Here is a 21,842-nt window from a genome sequence, read left to right on the forward strand (position 1 = left end):
CACAGAGACACGCGAAATGTCTTCTACATCTACATTTATACTCCGCAAGCCATCCAAAGGTGTGTGGCGGAGGGCACTCACATATCATTTGGCATGTGGTATGGCGCCATGTTTCCTTAGACACAGAGACACGCGAAATGTCTTCTACATCTACATTTATACTCCGCAAGCCATCCAAAGGTGTGTGGCGGAGGGCACTCACATATCATTTGGCATGTGGTATGGCGCCATGTTTCCTTAGACACAGAGACACGCGAAATGTCTTCTACATCTACATTTATACTCCGCAAGCCATCCAAAGGTGTGTGGCGGAGGGCACTCACATATCATTTGGCATGTGGTATGGCGCCATGTTTCCTTAGACACAGAGACACGCGAAATGTCTTCTACATCTACATTTATACTCCGCAAGCCATCCAAAGGTGTGTGGCGGAGGGCACTCACATATCATTTGGCATGTGGTATGGCGCCATGTTTCCTTAGACACAGAGACACGCGAAATGTCTTCTACATCTACATTTATACTCCGCAAGCCATCCAAAGGTGTGTGGCGGAGGGCACTCACATATCATTTGGCATGTGGTATGGCGCCATGTTTCCTTAGACACAGAGACACGCGAAATGTCTTCTACATCTACATTTATACTCCGCAAACCATCCAAAGGTGTGTGGCGGAGGGCACTGTACGTGCCACTGTCATTACCTCCCTTTCCTGTTCCAGTCGCGCATGGTTCGCGGGAAGAACGACTGCCGGAAAGCGTCCGTGCGCGCTCGAATCTCTCTAATTTTACATTCGTGATCTCCTCGGGAGGTATAAGTAGGGGGAAGCAATATATTCGATACCTCATCCAGAAACGCAGCCTCTCGAAACCTGGACAGCAAGTTACACCGCGATGCAGAGCGCCTCTCTTACAGAGTCTGGCACTCGGGTTTGCTAATTATTTCCGTAACGCTATCACGCTTACCAAATAACCCTGTGACGAAACGCGCCGCTCTTCTTTCGATCTTCTCCATCTCCTCTGTCAACCCGACCTTGTACGGATCCCACGCTGATGAGCAATACTCCAGTATAGGTCGAACGAGTGTTTTGTAAGCCACCTCCTTTGTTGATGGACTACATTTTCTAATGGCTCTCCCAATGAATCTCAACCTGGCACCCGCCTTACCAACAATTAATTTTATATGATCATTCCACTTCAAATCGTTCCGTACGCATACTCCCAGATATTTTACAGAAGTAACTGCTACCAGTGTTTTTTCAACTATCATACAATCATACAGTAACGGATCCTTCTTTCTTTGTATTCGCAATACATTACATTTGTTTATGTTAAGGGTCAGTTGCCACTCCCTGCACCAAGTACCTATCCGCTGCAGATCTTCGTGCATTTCGCTACAATTTTCTAATGGTGCAACTTCTCTGTATACTACACCATAATCCGCGAAAAGATGCATGGAACTTCCGACACTATCTACTAGGTCATTTATACATATTCTGAAAAGCAATGGTCCCATAACACTCCCCTGTGGCAAGCCAGAGGTTACTTTCACGTCTGTAGACGTCTCTCCATTGATAACAACATGCTGTGTTCTGTTTGCTAAAAACTCTTCAATCCAGCCACAGAGCTGGTCTGATATTCCGTAGGCTCTTACTTTGTTTATCAGGCGACAGTGCGGAACTGTATCGAACGCCTTCCGGTAGTCAAGGAAAATGGCATCTACCTGGGAGCCTGTATCTAACATTTTCTGGGTCTCATGAACAAATAAAGCGAGTTGGGTCTCACACGATCGCTGTTTCCGGAATCCATGTTGATTCTTACAGAGTAGATTCTGGGTTTCCAGAAACGACATGATACTCGAGCAAAATACATGTTATAAAATTCTACAACAGATCGACGTCAGAGATATGGGTCTATAGTTTTGCGCATCTGCTCGACGACCCTTCTTGAAGACTGGGACTACCTGTGCTCTTTTCCAATCATTTGGAACCTTCCGTTCCTCTAGAGACATGCGGTACACGGCTGTTAGAAGAGGGGCAAGTTCTTTCGCGTACTCTGTGTAGAATCGAATCGGTATCCCGTTAGGTCCAGTGGACTTTCCTCTGTTGAGTGATTTCAGATGCTTTTCAGCTATCTAATGGTTAGTGGTTAAAATGTGACCCAGTCCAGACTCCACGCTATTCATTTGATGGATTCACCATTATGACATCAGTGCAAAACTCTGGACGTTGATGATCACCACCTCATATGTGGACCCTCGGCAGAAGTGTGGAGTCTGGGCACACAAATGACCGCTTTCTTTCTTGGAGTGGGGCAACAGGAGGCTGGACCAGGGATTGTGTTCTTCCGAGGTGGGATGTACTATCCACATACTAAAACGAGTGCAGTAAAGTGGCTTCGAGACCGAGACAATGCCCCATTTGTTCACTGATGGCCTGAGGAAAGTACTGGACTTTAGGACCTTCTTTCAGAAACGACATTTGAACATCGTGTGTAGTCTGAAATACCGACAGTTTTCTCTAGGTTCTTACGGAGTACGTTTGAAGACATATCTCCCCCCACATCCACCCCCACCCCTAGATCTCCCAGATAGCTGGAACGTACAAGGTACAAGAAGTAAAATTATCATTATGACGGAAGAACGAGTGGGTGATAAGAATCGATGAATGCCATATACATACGAGAAGACATACCCAGATGGAAAAGCAGCAGTGGGATTGCCAATCAAATTCTTCATTAAGCTGTCTATTTGTTGCATTATGTTATGCAAGGACAGTTTTAAGTTTACGTATCTTTCAAGTAATACAGAAATATTATATTATTTGCGGTATGACAATGGTTGTTACTGACATTAAAATTTACTTTGCTGTTATATGTGTAACAGGATTTGATTTAATTTTTTAGTGTGACGTGTGAAAGATCTTCATTAAAGTCTGAAGCATAAAAAAGAAAATAGGAACGAACTGTTCTGTGGAGCTCGACTCAAAGGTGTGCTGATTTGAATCCAGGTGCTGTATGAAATTTTTACTACTGGCATTTGGACAGCAAGGGAAGGAGTGATGGTGTCATAAAGCTCCAGTCTTTGCTCCAATGTCCTGTATTAAACTGCAAACCTCCCTGCAGCGTATGCTGAAGTGAGAGCATGTGACACTTGACGGTGATCCGTCTGTCGGATTGGGACCTGCAGCTCGCCGGCACCACTTTTCCTATTCACGTACCGGAACTTGGTTTCAACCTCTCCTTTCTCTCGGCATCAAACAACTCAAACTTAACCTTTCATAATACATTCATCCATCGTAGTCAGCTACACTCTACAAATACACATAGGACACAACTCTCACGTGTCCACAGTCAAAGTAGCCTGTGTGCGTGGAGGACGAACATCCTACGTGACACGCAGCTGAGCCAGTAGACTTTGGGGCATGAAGTGTCCTCTCACAAAGAGGAGTATCTTTATGCTGGTGGTCTTTGCTGTACTCGCATCTTTATCAGTTTTGGAGACGCCGTTTTGACTTGCATATAATGATGATCTACTGTATCAAAGGCACCAGTGTCCACTAGTATGCTGTTTCAAGGGAACGGCGTATTGAAGGTTTATCACAAACACGTCACCCTGATAATTAAATGTCAGTTAATGATACATCAACCATATAAACCTTGGAGAGAGACTATGATAGTCAGCTGGCATCAAAGATGAATAACACATGTCTTCACTCAGTGTAGTAAATAAAGACGTGGATTACAGAGACGAAGAAAGTGCGTGCTAATATTTGTTATTTTTTTTCTTAAAACATTTTGGGACGTTCTTATGGATGTAACACAAGTAAATTCTGCACTACTCGGTTTTATTTACGTTCCCCTCTGAGTAGAAAACAAAGGATTAAATAAATATTTGGCTGTTTATTTCCTAATATGTGGCGATTTCCTAGTCTGTTGTTAGGCAGGAATCTAGGAGGAGAGCTTAAATTGCAGCGAGTGAAATGAGCAGCAACAAAACTCATATTTATCCTTGTCATGGCGCCCCCAGTTCTGTCGAAAATACGAGTACAGCAAGGACGATCAGCGGAAATACACTCCACTTTTTGAGAGGAATGTATCAGGCCCGATGGGATACCTCAATAGGCAAATTCATGCGTCATTTGTTTTAGAGCAACGACTTCTGGAGCACCGCAAATTGTTAGGACTATCACGCTATACAGGGTGTTACAAAAAGGTACGGCAAAACTTTCAGGAAACATTCCTCATACAGAAAGAAAAAAAATATGTTATGTGGACATGTGTCCGGAAACGCTTACTTTCCCATGTTAGAGCTCATTTTATTACTTCTCTTCAAATCACATTAATCATGGAATGCAAACACACAGCAACAGAACGTACCAGCGTGACTTCAAACACTTTGTTATAGGAAATGTTCAAAATGTCCTCCGTTAGCGAGGATACATGCATCCACCCTCCATCGCATGGAATCCCTGATGCGCTGATGTAGCCCTGGAGACTGGCGTATTGTATCACAGTCGTCCACAATGCGAGCACGAAGAGTCTCTATATTTGGTACCGGGGTTGCGTAGACAAGAGCTTTCAAATGCCCCCATATATGAAAATCAAGAGGGTTGAGGTCAGGAGAGAGTGGAGGCCATAGAATTGATCCGTCTCTACCAATCCATCGGTCAGGGTGTCTGTTGTTGAGAAGCGTACGAACACTTCGACTGAAATGTACAGGAGCTCCATCGTGCATGAACCACATGTTGTGTCGTACTTGTAAAGGCAAATGTTCTAGCAGCACAGGTAGATTATCCCGTATGAAATCATAATAACGTGCTCCATTGAGCGTAGGTGGAAGAACATGAGGCCCAATCGAAACATCACCAACAATGCCTACCCAAACGTTCACAGAAAATCTGTGTTGATGACGTGATTGCACAACTGCGTGCGGATTCTCGTCAGCCCACACATGTTGATTGTGAAAATTTACAATTTGATCACGTTGGAATGAAGCCTCATCCGTAAAGAGAACATTTGCACTGAAATGATGATTGAGACATTGTTGGATGAACCATTCGCAGAAGTGTACCCGTGGAGGCCAATCAGCTGCCGATAGTGCCTGCACCCGCTGTACATGATACGGAAACAACAGCTTCTCCCGTAACACTCTCCATACAGTGACGTGGTCAATGTTACCTTGTAGAGCAGCAACTTCTCTGACGGTGACACTAGGGTTATCGTCAACTGCACGAAGAATTGCCTCGTCCATTGCAGGTGCACTCGTCGTTCTAGGTCTTCCCCAGTCGCGAGTCATAGGCTGGAATGTTCCGTGCTCCATAAGACGCCGATCAATTGCTTCGAACGTCTTCCTGTTTGGACACCTTCCTTCTGGAAATCTGTCTCGATACAAACGTCCGCGCCACGGCTATTGCCCTGTGCTAATCCATACATCAAATGGGCATCTGCCAACTCCGCATTTGTAAACATTGCACTGACTGCAAAACCACGTTCGTGATGAACACTAACCTGTTGATGCTACTTACTGATGTGCTTGATGCTAGTACTGTAGAGCAATGAGTCGCATGTCAACACAAGCACCGAAGTCAACATTACCTTCCTTCAATTGGGCCAACTGGCGGTGAATCGAGGAAGTACAGTACATACTGACGAAACTAAAATGAGCTCTAACATGGAAATTAAGCGTTTCCGGACACATGTCCACATAACATCTTTTCTTTACTTGTGTGTGAGGAATGTTTCCTGAAAGTTTGGCCGTACCTTTTTGTAACACCCTGTATAGTTACATATTCAAGCATGCCAATTTGACTTACCACGAAGTTTGTTGTCAGACATCTGCACACTAAGGCACTGGAAACGTGCAGGTGGGTAAAATTTAGCCTATGTTTGGCAACGACCTATCTTTTCAATTTTTTTCCTGGGTAGAAACTCTATCTAGTATCTTTCCTTACTCAACTTCCTTGGACGCACGAAAATGCTGGATATGTACTTGGCAGTATTTACAGTCAGCCTGTTAGTGGGAGCCTTTAGCTGGCTGGATCATTCTCCTCAGCTGGTCAGGTTGAAAGTCTATCCACATGGAAACAGCTAAATAGTGCCACTCTCCTGGAGGATGTCATTTCGCTTAAGAGTCATGGAGCCGTGCAACTGTGGGAGGAGTGGTTAGCACTGAGGGACAATAAGTTGCAATCGGTGAAAGCAACTATCCAGCTGTGGTGTTCCTCGTACCAGTCACTCAGGCAGGATGAAGTGAACCTCGTGCACCACCGAACCGGTCACTGCCCCTCACACATGACCACATGCCCTCCCCCCCCCCCCCCCCCCCCCCCACGCTACAATGTCTCTGGTGTGCTAAGCAGTGATGCAACATTTCAACTGAGAACACTTTCAATTGTGACTAGTCATTTCCTCACGTCGTCACCCACATACACAAGTGAGACATATATTGAACACACCTCCTCCTCCACCTCTCTGTATCCACATCTTCCTCCCTCTGTCTGTCCATCTCCTCCTCGCTACTCTCTCTGTCTCTCCATCTCCTGCTCCCCCTCTATCTGTCCATTTCCTCCACACCCTTTCTCTGACCTTATCTTCCTCTCCACTTCCTCTAACTATATCCTCCTCCTCCTCCTCACTCTGTCCATCACCTCCTCTATCCATCTCAACCTGTCCCTAGCTATGCTGACCACCATGTGTAGCCGCTCGTTTTTCCAATGTGATATATTGCACTCTGATCCAAGAAAAACACTTCTCACCTTGAAGGAAGAGTCGTAAAGACGTCGAGCTTGGTCCACAAGCATAACGCTGCTTTGCATGTCATTATCACTCAGTGATTTACAAACGAAGATTTAAAGCCTTTAACTTCAACCATTCTTCATGTGTTTTTGTAATGTCGATTAAGGTTCCTGTGACCACTTGGGAATGGAATTTTTTGGCCAAACTTCGACAGACGCTACAGCCTCCACACACGTTTCCAGTCACGTTAGTAGTCGTCCAAAGTGGGAATTACGTTTTATGCAACCAGGTGCAAAGAGCTATTATCCCTACCGTGAAATTGCTGGTTTTGGAGGGGGAAGTTCCTGCAACCTTAGAACGAAATCATGCTGAATATCTTTCATTGTTCTTCCTGTATGGGGTCGGCATGAGCCCAAGTGCTCATAATGATCCGCTCCTCTGCGGTGTAAGTGGATTCACCAGCCATGAATTTCACGTATAAGAAACAACAATTCAGTACCATCTATATAGGGTGGTCCATTGATCGTGACCGGGCCAAATATCTCACGAAATAAGCGTCAAACGAAAAAACTACACCGAACGAAACTTGTCTAGCTTGAAGGGGGAAACCAGATGGCGCTATGGTTGGCCCGCTAGATGGCGGAGCCACAGGTCAAACGGATATCAACTGCGTTTTTTTAAAAATAGGAACCCCCATTTCTTATTACATATACGTGTAGTACGTAAAGAAATATGAATGCTTTAGTTTGACCACTTTTTTTCTTTGTGATAGATGGCGTTGTAACTGTCACAAACGTGTAAGTACGTGGTATCACGTAACATTCTGCCAGTGCGAACGGTATTTGCTTCGTAATACATTACCTGTGTTAAAATGGACCGTTTACCAATTGCGGAAAAGGTCGATATCGTGTTTATGTATGGCTATTGTGATCAAAATGCCCAACGGGCGTGTGCTATGTATGCTGCTCGGTATCCTGGACGACATCATCCAAGTGTTGGGACCGTTCACCGGATGGTTACGTTATTTAAGGAAACAGGAAGTGTTCAGCCACGAGTGAAACGGCAACCACGACCTGCAACAAATGATGATGCCCAAGTAGGTGTTTTAGCTGCTGTCGCGGCTAATCCGCACATCAGTAGCAGACAAACTGCGCGAGAATCGGGAATCTCAAAAACGTCGGTGTTGAGAATGCTACATCAACATCGATTGCACCTGTACCATATTTCTATGCACCAGGAATTGCACGGCGACGACTTTGAACGTCGTGTACAGTTCTGCCACCGGCATAATATGCACTATTGGGCAACGGAAACTCCACGAAGGCTGCGACAAGTGGAACATCAGCGAGCTTGGCGGGTTAATGTATGTTGCGGCATTATGGGAGAAAGGATAATTAGCCCCCATTTTATCGATACCAGTTTAAATGGTGCAATGCATACTGATTTCCTACGTAATGTTCTACCCATGTTACTACAAGATGTTTCACTGCATGACAGAATGGCGATGTACTACCAACATAGCTCGCGTGCTGTTGAAGCGGTATTGAATAGTGTATTTCATGACAGGTGGATTCGTCGTCGCACGTTAACCGGATCTGACGTCCCCGGATTTCTTTCTGTGGAAAATTTGAAGGATATTTGCTATCGTGATCTACCGACAACGCCTGACAACATGCGTCAGCGCATTGTCAATGCATGTGGGAACATTAGGGAAGGTGAACTACTCGCTGTTGAGAGCAATGTCGTTACACGTATTGCTAAATGCATTGAGGTTGACAGACATCATTTTGAGCATTTATTGCATTAATGTGGTATTTACAGGTAATCACGCTGTAACAGCATGCGTTCTCAGAAATGGTAAGTTCACAAAGGTACATGTATCATATCGGAACAACCGAAATAAAATGTTCAAACGTATCTACGTTCTGCGTTTTAATTTAAAAAACCAACTGTTCGTCTAAAATTGTGAGCCATATGTTTGTGACTATTACAGCGCCATCTATCACAAAGCGAAAAAAGTGGTACTATACGAATATGTAATAAAATATGGGTGTTCCTGTTTTTAAAAAAAACGCAGTTGATATCCGTTTGAGCTATGGCAGCGCCATCTAGTGGGGCAATCATAGCGCCATTCGGTTTCCCCCTTCAAGCTAGACAAGTTTCGTTCTTTGTAGTTTTTTCGTTTGACGCTTACTTCGTGAGATATTTGGCCCGGTGACGATCAATGGACCACCCTGCACAGAGGGTAACAGGACTTTGTGATCACTCTGAATATTTATAAATACAAGGGGCGTTCACTAAGTAATGCAACACTTTTTTTCTCGAAGCAGGTTGGTTTTATTCAGGATTCCAATACGTCGCATTGTTCCCCTTTCTTTTTGCTACAAAACCCTATTTTTCATCATAATCCTCGTCCAAAGGGACAAAAATGTTCAAATGTGTGTGAAATCTTATGGGACTTAACTGCCAAGGTCATCAGTCCCTAAGCTTACACACTACTTAATCCAAATTATCCTAAGGACAAACACACACGCCCATGCCTGAGGGAGGACTCGAAGCTCCGCCGGAACCAGCCGCACAGTCCATGACTGCAGCGCCCAGACCGCTCGGCTAATCCCGCGCGGCCCAATGGGACAGCCTTACGCCGTCTCACTGGGGCAGCCTGTTGGCCCGCATGGTACCAGTCCACCGGTCGACGTACATGCCAACGTCTCGCTGCGTCAGTAACTTCCCCAGCATCAACGTACTGCTTCCTGTGGAGTGCGTCCTTCATTGGGCCAAACAGACGTGGGTCGGAGGGTGCGAGAAACGGTCTGTAAGGCTGATAAGGGCCACCAGCCCTATGCGGTTTGTGAGCCCCCCACAGGTCCACAGACTCGCGCGAGCCATCCGTTGTCATGGAGAAGGAAAAGACCGATTGCATTTTCGTGGCGACGAACAAGCTGTAGTCCGTTCTTTAAATTCTTCAGGGCAGCACAGTACACTTCACAGGTGATGGGTGCACCGTGAGGGATGAAATCAAAAAGTCACGGCTGCAAAATACTAACGCGAATTCTTCACAGACGAATGGAAAAGCTGGTAAAAGCCGACCTCGGGGAAGATCAGTTTGGATTCCGTAGAAATGTTGGAAGACGTGAGGCAGTACTGACCCTGCGGCTTAAGCAAAGGAAAACCTACGTCCCTAGCATTTGTAGCCTTAGAGAAAGCTGTTGACAATGTTGACTGGAATACTCTCTTTCGAATTCTAAAGGGGGCAGGGGTAAAATGCAGAGAGCTAAAGGCTGTTTACAATTTGTACAGAAACCAGATGGCAGTTACAAAAGTCGAGCGGCATGAAAGGGAAACAATGGTTGTGAAGGGAGTGAGACAGGGTTGTAGTCTCTCCCCGATGTTATTCAATCTGAATATTGAGCAAACAGTAAAGGAAGCGAATGAAAAATTCGTAGTAGGTATTAAAATCCGTGGAGAAGAAATAAAAACTTTAAGGTTTGCTGATGACATTGTAATTCTGTCAGAGACAGCAAAGGACCTGAAAGGGCAGTTGAACGGAACGGACAGTGTCTTGAAAGGATGATATAAGATGAACATCAGCAAAAGCAAAACGAGGATAATGGAATGTAGTCGAATTAAGTCGGGTGATGCTGAGGGAATTGGGTTAAGAAATTGGACACTTAACGTAGTAGATGAGTTTTGCTATTTGCGGAGCAAAATAACTGATGATGGTCGAAGTAGAGAGGATGTAAAATGTAGACTGGCAATGACAAGGAAAGCGTTTCTGAAGAAGAGACATTTGTTAACATCGATTATAGATTTAAATGTCAGGAAGTCGTTTCTGAAAGTATTTGTATGGAGTGTAGCCATGTATGTATTTGATGCATGGACGATAAATAGTTTCGACAATAAGAGAATATAAGCTTTCGAAATGTGGTGCTACACAAGAATACTGAAGATAAGGTGGATAGATCACATAACTAATGAGGAGGTATTGAATACAATTGGGGATAAGAGGGGTTTGTGGGACAACTTGACAAGAAGAAGGGATCGGTTGGTAGGACATGTTCTGAGGCATCAAGGGATCACCAATTTGGTACTGGAGGGCAGCGTGGAGGGTAAAAATCGTAGAGGAAGACCAAGAGATGAATACACTAAGCAGATTCAGAAGGATGTAGGTTGCAGTAGGTACTGGGAGATGAAGAAGCTTGCACAGGATAGGGTAGCATGGAGAGCTGCATCAAACCAGTCTCTGGACTGAAGACTACAACAACAACAACAACAGCCCCTTTAGAGTACGAGAAGACGGTTGCCGCGACTTCACAGGCTGAGGGTGCGGCTTTGAACTTTTTTTTCGGAGGGGAGGTGGTGTGGCGCCACTCTGGGATCGCCATTTTACCTCCGTTTCGAAGTGACGAACCCATGTTTCATCGCTTGCGACGACGTTTGACAAAAAACTGTCACAGTCAGACTCGTAACGCGCAAGCAATTTCGCACAGATGGTACTTCGTTGCTCTTTATGGTCTTCTGGCGTTGAGAACGCAGCACATACCTTTGTGTACTCCAATTGGTGAAAGAGTGTGTCAGCATTACCAAGACAGACGTCGAGTTATGCAACGAGGTGTTTGACTGTGACCTGTCGACCCACCTCGAATGAGAGTCTCCGAAGGTTGCAAATTCAAAAATGGTTCAAATGTCCCGCAGCACTAAGGGACGTAACACCTGAGCTCATCAGTAACCTAAGGACATGACGGAGATCCATGCCCGAGGCAGGATTCGAACCTGCGCCCGTAGCAGCAGCGGGGTTCTGGGCTGGAGCGCCTAGAGCCGCTCGGCCACAGGTTCCAGAGCTGCAGGAGCCCCAGCTGTGTGCAGCTGGCCAGCGTGCCAGAGACTGGACAGGACTCAGCGACCTGCTCGTCAGCATGAGACGAACTACTCGTCGTGCTTTCGCTTACTGTCAGGTCTCCGTAGGCATTCTGCAAGCACTTGCGATTATCTGCGGTGCTCTGGTTTTCCGCCAAAACAAACTCAATGCCAGCTCTCTGCCTGGAACGCAACACCACTGCAGACGCCATTTTAAAAGGTACTTTCTAGCGCCGCCACCTTTCGCAAGTTCGTGAAACTATAGGGGCCGAAGCGGCAATAATCCACGACATTACGCACATTTTTCAACCAAAACTACCTGAGAAAGAAAAGTGTTGCGTTAGCTTCTGAAGATCCCTCGTAATACACTACTGGCCATTAAAATTGTTACACTAACAAGAAATGCAGGTGATAAACGGGTATTCATTAGACAAATATATTACACTAGAACTGACATGTGATTACATTTCCACGGAATTTCGGTGCATAGATCCTGAGAAATCAGCACCCACAACAACCACCTCTGGCCTTGATACGCCTGGGCATTGAGTCAAACATATCTTGGATGGCGTGTATAGTTACAGCTGCCCATGCACCTTCAGCACGATACCACAGTTCAGCAAGACTAGTGACTGGCGTATTGTGAAGAGCCAGTTGCTCGGCCACCATTGACCAGACGTTTTCAATTGGTGAGAGATCTGGAGAATGTGCTGACCAGGGTAGCAATCGGACATTTTCTGTATCCAGAAAGGCCCGTACAGGACCTGCATCATGCAGTCGTGCATTATCCTGCTGAAATGTAGCGTTTCGCAGGAATCTAATGAAGGGTAGAGCCACGGGTCGTAGCACATATGAAATGTAACGTACACTATTCAAAGTGCCGTCAATGCGAACAAGAGGTTACCGAGACGTGTAACCAATGGCTCCCCATTCCATCACGCCAGGCGATACGCCAGTATGACGATGACGAATACACGCTTCCAATGTGCGCTCACCGCGATGTCGGCAAACACGGATGCGACCATCATGATGCTGTAAACAGAACCTGGAGTCATCCGAAATCATGAAGTTCTGCCATTCGTGCACCCAGGTTCGTCGTCGAGTACACCATCGCAGGCGCTCCTCTCCGTGACGCAGCGTGAAGGGTAACCGCAGGCGTGGTCTCCGAGCTGATAGTCCGTGCTGCTGCAAACGTCGTCGAACTGTTCGTGCAGATGGTTGTCGTCTTGCAAACGTCCCGATCTGTTGACTCAGGGATCGAGACGTGGCTGCACGATCCGTTACAGCCATGCGGATAAGATGCCCGTCATCTCGACTGCTAGTGATACGAGGCCGTTGGGATCCAGCACGGCATTCCGTATTACCCTCCTGAGCCCACCGATTCCATATTCTTCTAACAGTCATTGGATCTCGACCAACGCGACCAGCAATGTCGCGATACGATAAACCGCAATCGCGATAGGCTACAATCCGACCTCTATCAAAGTCGGAAACGCGATGGTATGCATTTCTCCTCCTTTCACGAGGCATCACAACAACGTTTCGCGAGGCAACGCCGGTAACTGCTGTTTGCATATGAGAAATCGGGTGGAAACTTTCCTCATGTCAGCACGTTGTAGGTGCCGCCACCGGCGCCAGCCTAGTGTGAATGCTCTGAAAAGCTAATCATTTGCATATCACAGTATCTTCTTCCTGTCTGTTAAATTTGGCGTCTGTAGCACGGCACCTTTGTGATGTGGCAGTTTTAACGGCCAGTAGTGTACTTCTGGAGGGACTCGCTGCCCCGCGACCCCCTGCAGCCGCTGTGAGGGAGCCGGCTCGGTGCGCAGGTGCTGAGCCTCAACCTCACCAACCTGCTCATCCTGCTGGTGCTGAAGGCGCTGCTGTTCGGCGCGGGCGTCTTCTCGTTCGGCCTGCTGGGCAAGCACCACTACGGGCGCGCCGCCACCGCCCCCGACGCGGGCGTCACGGAGGCGGAGCTGGCGCTGGCGCTGGCCTTCCTGTCCGGGGAGGCGGCCCCCGGGGGCGGACACGCGTGCCTGCAGCGCGCCGCCTGCCTCGCCCCCACCACCGCCTCCAGATACGCCGTCGCCGCCTCCGCCGCGCTCGCCGCCGTCAAGGCTTTCCCCGGGTACTCTTCTTTTTCTGATCTGTTTTGCTTTAGGCAGCACCTACCGTACAGCCAGCAACAGTAACAACTGTACCGACTTCCCAACATGAAAACTTTTGAGTTAAAGCAACAGAGACAGCTTAATTTTATATAGTACACTAAGGAGACAAAAAGCATGGGGTGCTTCCTTATATACAGAGGGGTCCAAAAAAATATATCCACTTTTTAAAAGTCCACAACTTGAAAACTAAATGTCAGAGTAGTCTCATTTTTTGGTAAAAGTGTAACTTAAAGTGCCACCGAATTGCAGCACGAACTACTGACTGCAACGTGTTCAGTTGGATATTTGCACATGAATGTACGATGGATTATCGAAGTTCATCCAATGTGCGTGACTTTTGTCGATAAACGACGTCCTTTAGTGTTCCCCACAGGTAAAAGTCCAGAGGAGTTAGGTCTGGCGAACGTTGAGGATACTCCACAGCACCTCTACGACCTACCCATCCTCCTGGTGGATTTTCATCGAGATACGACCTAACACGATTTTGGCAGTGGGCTGGGGCACCGTCTTGTTGAAAGTAAACTCTTCCGCCTCCATACAAGTCTCGGACGGCAGTTAAAATGGATGTCTGAAGCTTCTGAAGGTGCACCTCAACGGTAAAACACTGACTATCTCGCGACTGTCATCTGAAAAACAAAACAACACAATACAACGCTTGTGTGGCAATTGCCGGAACTACAAACTATTACACTACCAAAGGTGATACAACTCCGTCAATTAGTTTGCCAGTTATGGACTTTTACATAGTGGATACATTTCTTTTGGCCCCTCTGTATTGTCAGACCTCATTTTTTCCCGACGTAGTGCAACAACTTGAGGTTGCGTCGACCTAACAAGTCGTCGGAAGTCCCCTGCAGAAACACTCCATGCTATCTCTATAGCCGCCCATAGTTGCGAAAGTGTTGCCAGGTCAAGGATTTTGTGCACGAAATGGCCTCTCGATTATATCTCATAAATGCGTTACGTATGGCCAGACCATTTTCATACGTTTTTTCTATTTTGAACTGCAATTTCCGTAACCTTAATATGAAGGGAGTGGAAGGGCTTGACCCATACATTGACCATTTCATTTCAGCATATTTATTTGCATCATAGATGAATCATTAAGAGAATTACAACCACAAATAAGATAATAATTTCTTTAAGAAACGCCACTCGGGCCAATTTTACCAGGTGTACCGGCATGAAATGAGCGTTAAATAACAAATGTGTCGTTAATGAACATTTGTTGTGAACGAGCCTTAATTTTTGTTTGTTTGGTTGATATGACATCTGTCAAATATATTTAGTATACATCAAGTCATGGAGCAAACAACATCATATGTTTTCATCCTGTTAACAATGTTGAATTTTGTACCAGAAAGTGATGATTTGCGGAAAGCATTAATTTTTTGTTTCAATTTGAAAAAAAAGTGTTGCAAAGTCGCATCGAATACTTGCCGAGGCTTATGGTGATGATGCTCTATCAGAAACAACATGCTAAAGATGCTTTCAACGGTTCAGAAATAATGATTTTGATGTAAGAAATGAAGAACGTGGAAGACCACCAAAAAAGTTCGAAGACGCCGAATTGCAAGCAATATTGGATGAAAATAATACTTTGAGTCAGAAGCAAATGGCAGCAATGCTAAATTTTGCACAACAAACGATTTCTGACCATTTGAAAGCTATGGGAAAGATCCAAAAGTGTGGTAAATGGGTGCACATGAATTGAATGAAAGACAGATGGAAAACCGATAAACCATTTGTCAAATTTTGCTTCAAAGACATGAAAGAAAATCAGTTTTGCATCGAATTCTTACTGGCGATGAAAAATGGATTTATTTTAAGAATCCTAAACGGGAAACGGCACAACCATCAACATCGACTGCAAAACCAGATCGAATCGACAAGAAGATCAGAAAGGTGTGGTGTATCATGAGCTTCTAAAACCCGGTGAAACTGTGAATACTAATCGCCACAGACAACAAATGATAAATTTGAACTATGCATTGATCGAAAAACGACCAGAATGGGCCAGAAGACGTGGCAAAGTCTTACACGACAATGCACCTGCACACAAAGCAAAACTGGTTCAGGATACAATCAAAACACTTGGCTGGGAGCTGCTCCCCCACCCGCCGTATTCATGACTTGGCCCCTTCCGACTACCATTTGTTTTCATCAATGGGACACGCATTGGCTGATGAACAACTTCGATTCCTACGAAGAAGTCGAAAATTGGGTGTCTGATTGGTTTGCTTCAAAATACGAACATTTCTATTGGCGTGGTGTCCACAAATTGCCAGAAAGGTGGTCAAAATGTATAGAAAGCAATGTTTTTACTTTTCAATTCAAAATTAGTGTTTCATTTTCACAAAAAAACGCTCATTTCATACTGGTACACCTGGTAAAAACTGCTTGTTGCATGAAACCACAAGCGAATTAATCTCTTTGCAAACATTTAAAAAAACCGCCACTGGGGCCAAGTAAATCGTTTAAATTAACTTTACATCAAATAACCCGGAAATCGATTATTATTTCCACATAGATTGAAAACCGCCCCTCCCGGGCGAGATATTACCAAACAACTTTACAAGGTTATAGTTGGTTCGATCAATAATAACCTAGCTATTTCCCCATCAAAACTGACATACGCCATTAAGGCTGAATTGCACCGCAATTTTAGAAAACGGTTTCAATTAAGACACATTCTTCTAGAAATCCCTCAAAATTCTTAAGGCAAATATTTAAAACATTTTTCCTGGGCTACCTTGCAGGGCCACCTCAAGCTTTAGAAAACTGCAGCTTCTGCAATAACTGAGGCCCGAGATTATGAGGCCGCGACTTGGTAACGAACGGTGAAGGCGACTGAGTACTTATCTTCGAATTAAGATGTGGACCCCGTTTATACTTCCACCCTATTCAGAACACCGAAATCGGAACCAAACGGCACACGCCAGCTCAGGCGAAGTCCACCGCCCGTACGCCCGCTAGTAATTAAAAATTCGGTGGCCCACTGCTTCCTATCTGTTGTTGTTGTTGTTGTTGTGGTCTTCAGTCCTGAGATTGGTTTGATGCAGCTCTCCATGCTACTCTATCCTGTGCAAGCTTCTTCATCTCCCAGTACCTACTGCAGCCTACATCCTTCTGAATCTACTTAGTGTATTCTTCTCTTGGTCTCTCTCTACGATTTTTACCCTCCACGCTGCCCTCCAGTACTAAATTGGTGATCCCTTGATGCCTCAGAACATGCCCTATCAACCGATCCCTTCTTCTAGTCAAGTTGTGCCAAAAACTCCTCTTCTACATTTTATATCCTCTACTTAGACCATCACCAGTTATTTTGCTCCCCAAATAGCAAAACTCCTTTACTACAATAAGTGTCTCATTTCCTAATCGAATTCCCTTAGCATCACCCGATTTAACTCGACTACATTCCATTATCCTCGTTTTGCTTTTGTTGATGTTCATCTTATATCCTCCTTTCAAGACACTGTCTATTCCGTTCAACTGCTCTTCCAAGTCTTTTGCTGTCTCTGACAGAATAACAATGTCATCTGCGAACCTCAAAGTTTTTGTTTCTGCTCCATGGATTTTAATACCTACTCCGAATTTTTCTTTTGTTTCCTTCACTGCTTGCTCAATATACAGATTGAATAACATTGGGGAGAGGCTACAACCCTGTCTCACTCCCTTCCCAACCACTGCTTCCCTTTCATGTCCCTCGACTCTTATAAATGCCATCTGTTTTCTGTGCAAATTGTAAATAGCCTTTCGCTCCCTGTATTTTACCCCTGCCACCTTCAGAATTTGAAAGAGTATTCCAGTCAACATTGTCAAAAACTTTCTCTAAGTCTACAAATGCTAGAAACGTAGGTTTGCCTTTCCTTAATCTAGCTTCTAAGATAAGTCGTAGGGTCAGTATTGCCTCACGTGTTCCGATATTCCTGCGGAATCCAAACTGATCCTTCCTGAGGTCGGCTTCTACTAGTTTTTCCATTTGTCTGTAAAGAATTCACGTTAGTATTTTGCAGCCGTGACTTATTAAATTGATCCTGTAAACTGACTCATTCTACATCATTTTGATAAAGCAGTTGTTCAAATGATCTATGGAACATGTACCTAACTAAGCTCAGCAACTCGTTGGTGCTATTTGAAAGGAGTAGGCTGTGTACTGGCTCCAGGTTTCCTCTCTCGCTCCCTTCATCTGTAACAACACAAATTCAAAACTTCACTGTAGAATCACTCATCACAGTCATCCACACAACAGAAATACACACTTCTCACTCCATAACCAACGTTAGTCCACCTCAACTGGGACCTTGTCATGAATGCCAGTGCAAGACTTCTGCATCTGCTCCCCTACATTATATATATGTTTAGTCCCTTGAGATCTTCCGTGGTTTCCTTTACCCAGTTGCTTTTCACTGCATTAATCATTACTTCATTAAAAGACTTACTGATCCGACCATCTTCATTCATCCCGTGTACATCTCCTGATGTTATTTGTAATCATTTCTGTTTATTTACACAGACCATTTGTCAGTCTCCTTGTCCAGGTTTCATCTTCTCAGTTGGTCTTTAGATTTTTCCCAGTACTTTCCTCTCTTGATTCTCTATCTTCTTCATTTTTGTTCTTCCCTTGATTGGTATTGTTTCTGAGATGTACCAGGCCTCTCATGACACTGTTATATTATAGTGCCTCAGTTTAACATTGATGAAGACACTTCTATTCTTGTAGTGATTCCACATGAGTCTGTATGTATTCTCTACTTTAGTGATCCTTTCTTCATTGGATGTCAAGTTCAGTCCTGTTTTCTATGTAATATCTCTGAAGTATTTGAATTTTTCTAATTGTGTTATCTTTCCATACCTAGTTTCCGGTGTCTCTCTGTTGAGGATTGTGTCCATGTATTATGCTTTTTCATGTGAAATCTGCACTCCTGTTTTGACTGCAATTTTGTGTAGTGTCTCCAAAGCTTCTTTGGTTTCTTTTTTGTTATTTATTATGATGACCATATCATCAGCACAAGCCGGACTTTTGTGTTGACAGTTCTTCCCTTGTCTCTCTTCATCTTTACCCTCTTGACTCCTTAGCCCTATGTCCTGATTATTTTCTCTGCACTGTATTAACCAGAATGGGTGACAGTCCATCTCGCTTTCTCGCTCCTGTCTCGATTTCAAATGATTCCGAGATCTCTCCCAAGAATTTAACTTTGGATGTTGTATTTGTTCAAGTTAACTGCACTAGCTTTCTTGTCTTTTTATTCTCCTCCATTTCTTCCCACGTGTTGCAGAGTGTTCCTCTGTCTATGGAGACGTAGGCCTTCTTGAAGTCAAGGACTGTTATTGTCATTTTCCTGGACTTTGATATCGTTAATATGGTCTCAGGCACCAGATCTGTTCACTGCATGATTGTTGGATGCATGATGTGCAAATACATTGAAATGCAGTGTCACATTTGTCTATGCTATTACACTAGAATGTAGGCAAAAGGGGTGAACAGATTTCACCTTGAGGGAGCGGAGGATGGATCTTGCAGTAGCCTTAAAAATGCCTTTGGGAATGGTGAACTCATCACAAAAATAACCTATATAACAGTCTTGTTCATTCTCAATGAAAATAGGAGAAGTACCATACTGTACTAGTTCTCAACTGTCACTGGCTGGATGAAGGGTGTTGGAAGGGAAGGATGTTACAACTCTACAGTTTACATGCCTCAGGAAAAAAAATGTACCTTTACTAAAAATAAAAATAAAAATATTTATGAAGTATTTAAAATATCAGCATCAGTAGCAACTGGAAAGCTGCCAACATGCAATAATTTATGCCATTAAAAATTATCTAACTGTGAGATCACTTGATTAAAATGAACATTTTATGAGCTGTTTGGAAGCATACAATATTTTACATTGCTTTAATGTTGTCAGATAATATGTCGTAAAGCTCTATCTCTGCTTGTAACGGTCCAGTTTGCTTAATTTTTGTATGTTAGTTTTCTGTATCCAGTAACAGATTTTGTCTGGTACTTTATGTGTGAGCATCCTGGTTTGTATGAAAATCTGACCTCTATTCTCTTAATTTTTCTTCCCAAATAATGTAATCTCCAATAAAAACAAGCAAGACAGTGTAAGGACTTACAGTTTTTAAACAGTGCTTTGTGTGAGTTGGTGTGAGGTACATTTTCAAGGGTCACTATAATCCTTTTTTCTGTTTTAAGGCACCTTGCACTTGACTGAGAGTTTCCCCCAAAAACAATTCCATGTCTTAAGAATGAGTCCACCTGTACACAATTCACATTTCTGTGTAATCTGTTGTTGCGAATCCTGCTAAAATTTTGGTACAATAACATGTGGTACAAAATTTATTGGTTACATAGTTCACACGTCCATGTCATTTTAAGTAATCTTAAACCCATGGCCCAAGACATTAAGGGAAATTCACTATTTCTAGTTTCTTTGTAAATTGAGTTTTTCTGGAGTTTGTTTTCTCTGTGTTTATTATAAGGCTATTTTAGAAGAGCCACTTTGCAGTTTGTGATACACCTAAAAGAAGCGTATTAATTCTGGAAATTTCAATTAAACTAAATTGTGTCACTGAGTACCTTCTGTTCCAGTGTGATGGGATACAACCCTCGTTATGAAGAAATTGTATCTGGAATGAGAACAGCAGTGGAGTTCGGCAAGTCAGGAGGATTGTGTGTGGAACGCTACAAGTGTTCTGACAAGTAGTGCCCACCTTCAGCAGGTCTCAGAAGAGCAAGACTTTGAGTGAAAGTAGCTGTTGTTTCTGTGATGGTGGCTAGGCAGGTTGTCACCTGTGTTTCACAACCTGTGTCACACAGTTTCTGGAGTCTGTTATAGCTTTCACACAAGACTACACCAAAAGGTGATGTGTGCAGACACTTAACAAATATGCACTCAGTTCAACAGAATATTTTCATACTATACCATTGATTCATCATTGTTGTTCCACATCCATTTATTTAAGAAAGGGAGTAGAATGAATTTTACACATTATAGTAGTTAATCTCATGTAATAAAAATATTATTAAATCTCAAAAAATGGAACATATTTAGAAACTTACAGATCTCATAAGACTTATAAAAGATGCAGGATGTTATTCTTGTAATTTGAAATACCTGTTTGAATTATACGTAAATTAAGAGCAAGGTGACCACTCACCTATAATAGACTAATGTGTGGAGCAATGGAACATACAACAGGACTCAGTTACATGTTTTTATACTCCTCACGTAAGTTTGCTACAGATAAGCGATTGCCTTTCCCTTATTTATATACTTTTCCATCCAGAATTTTCCATTATTGTTATAAATCGTTTTTGGGGAATTTATTGTATGTATTTTGTACTGAACAAATTAAAAATAAATATACTCGTAAGAATCACCATAGAGTGTCTCTTTTCACAAAAAAAAAAAAAAAAAAAACCAGACAAATAATTAAAAGGGATAGATAAAAGTACAGAAAATGAGAAATACAGATATACGTCACTGCCAACACATTTGGAATTAGAGAAACTGCAATTGTTTCGAAATTTAAATTTATCTATTGTCTGATCACCTCAAAGGATAAATTTAAATACAAGTTAGGATTAATTCAGCTGCTCAAACTTCTAGACATTTCTTTTGGAATGAATTAATCTGTGCAACAAAAATTATAGCTGTAAGTCTTCTTTGATAACTCTTACTTTTTAGAATAGAGTCCCATTTCTAAAATATATTTATTTAGCAACAACACACATATAAAAGAGCGCAATATAGATGAAACCAACAATCAAAGTAACAAGATAGAGTCATCATCTTGTTCATAAGAAATTTCTTTTCAAAATAGTGTTCTTCCCTGTATCTTCTGTAAGAAACCTCTGCCCTAACATCACATCAGCAACCATGTGTGGATAGAAGAGTGTGGAGTGGGTGGTGTTCATGACTATCCCCTCTCTCTTCCAATGAAGCAAACCACTGATGCAAACAAATTATTATGATATATTAAAATATTTTATCTATCTAATTTTTATTATTATTAAAATCTAAGGCATCCGTAGAGGGTTAAATGTTGGTGAGATGGTAAGTTATGTTTG

The 21,842-nt window shown here is 43.5% G+C and overlaps 1 protein-coding gene across 2 annotated transcripts in view; it reads left to right on the forward strand.

The window, feature by feature from the left end:
• The window catches only part of LOC126292163 (uncharacterized), a 105,626-nt gene extending 84,434 nt beyond the window's left edge, over nt 1–21,192 (forward strand). The window contains exons 3-4 of one of the 2 annotated variants that reach the window (XM_049986000.1): nt 13,421–13,722; nt 20,361–21,192. In XM_049986000.1, coding sequence (XP_049841957.1) covers nt 13,421–13,722; nt 20,361–20,475 — 417 coding nt within the window. In that variant the 3' untranslated portion in view covers nt 20,476–21,192. The remainder of the gene's footprint in view (nt 1–13,420; nt 13,723–20,360) is intronic. The other variant, XM_049986001.1, reaches the window with a different exon arrangement.
• Nucleotides 21,193–21,842: the final 650 nt, after the last annotated feature.

This window comes from Schistocerca gregaria, chromosome 9 (genome assembly GCF_023897955.1).
Source record: "Schistocerca gregaria isolate iqSchGreg1 chromosome 9, iqSchGreg1.2, whole genome shotgun sequence".
Lineage (NCBI taxonomy): Eukaryota > Metazoa > Arthropoda > Insecta > Orthoptera > Acrididae > Schistocerca > Schistocerca gregaria.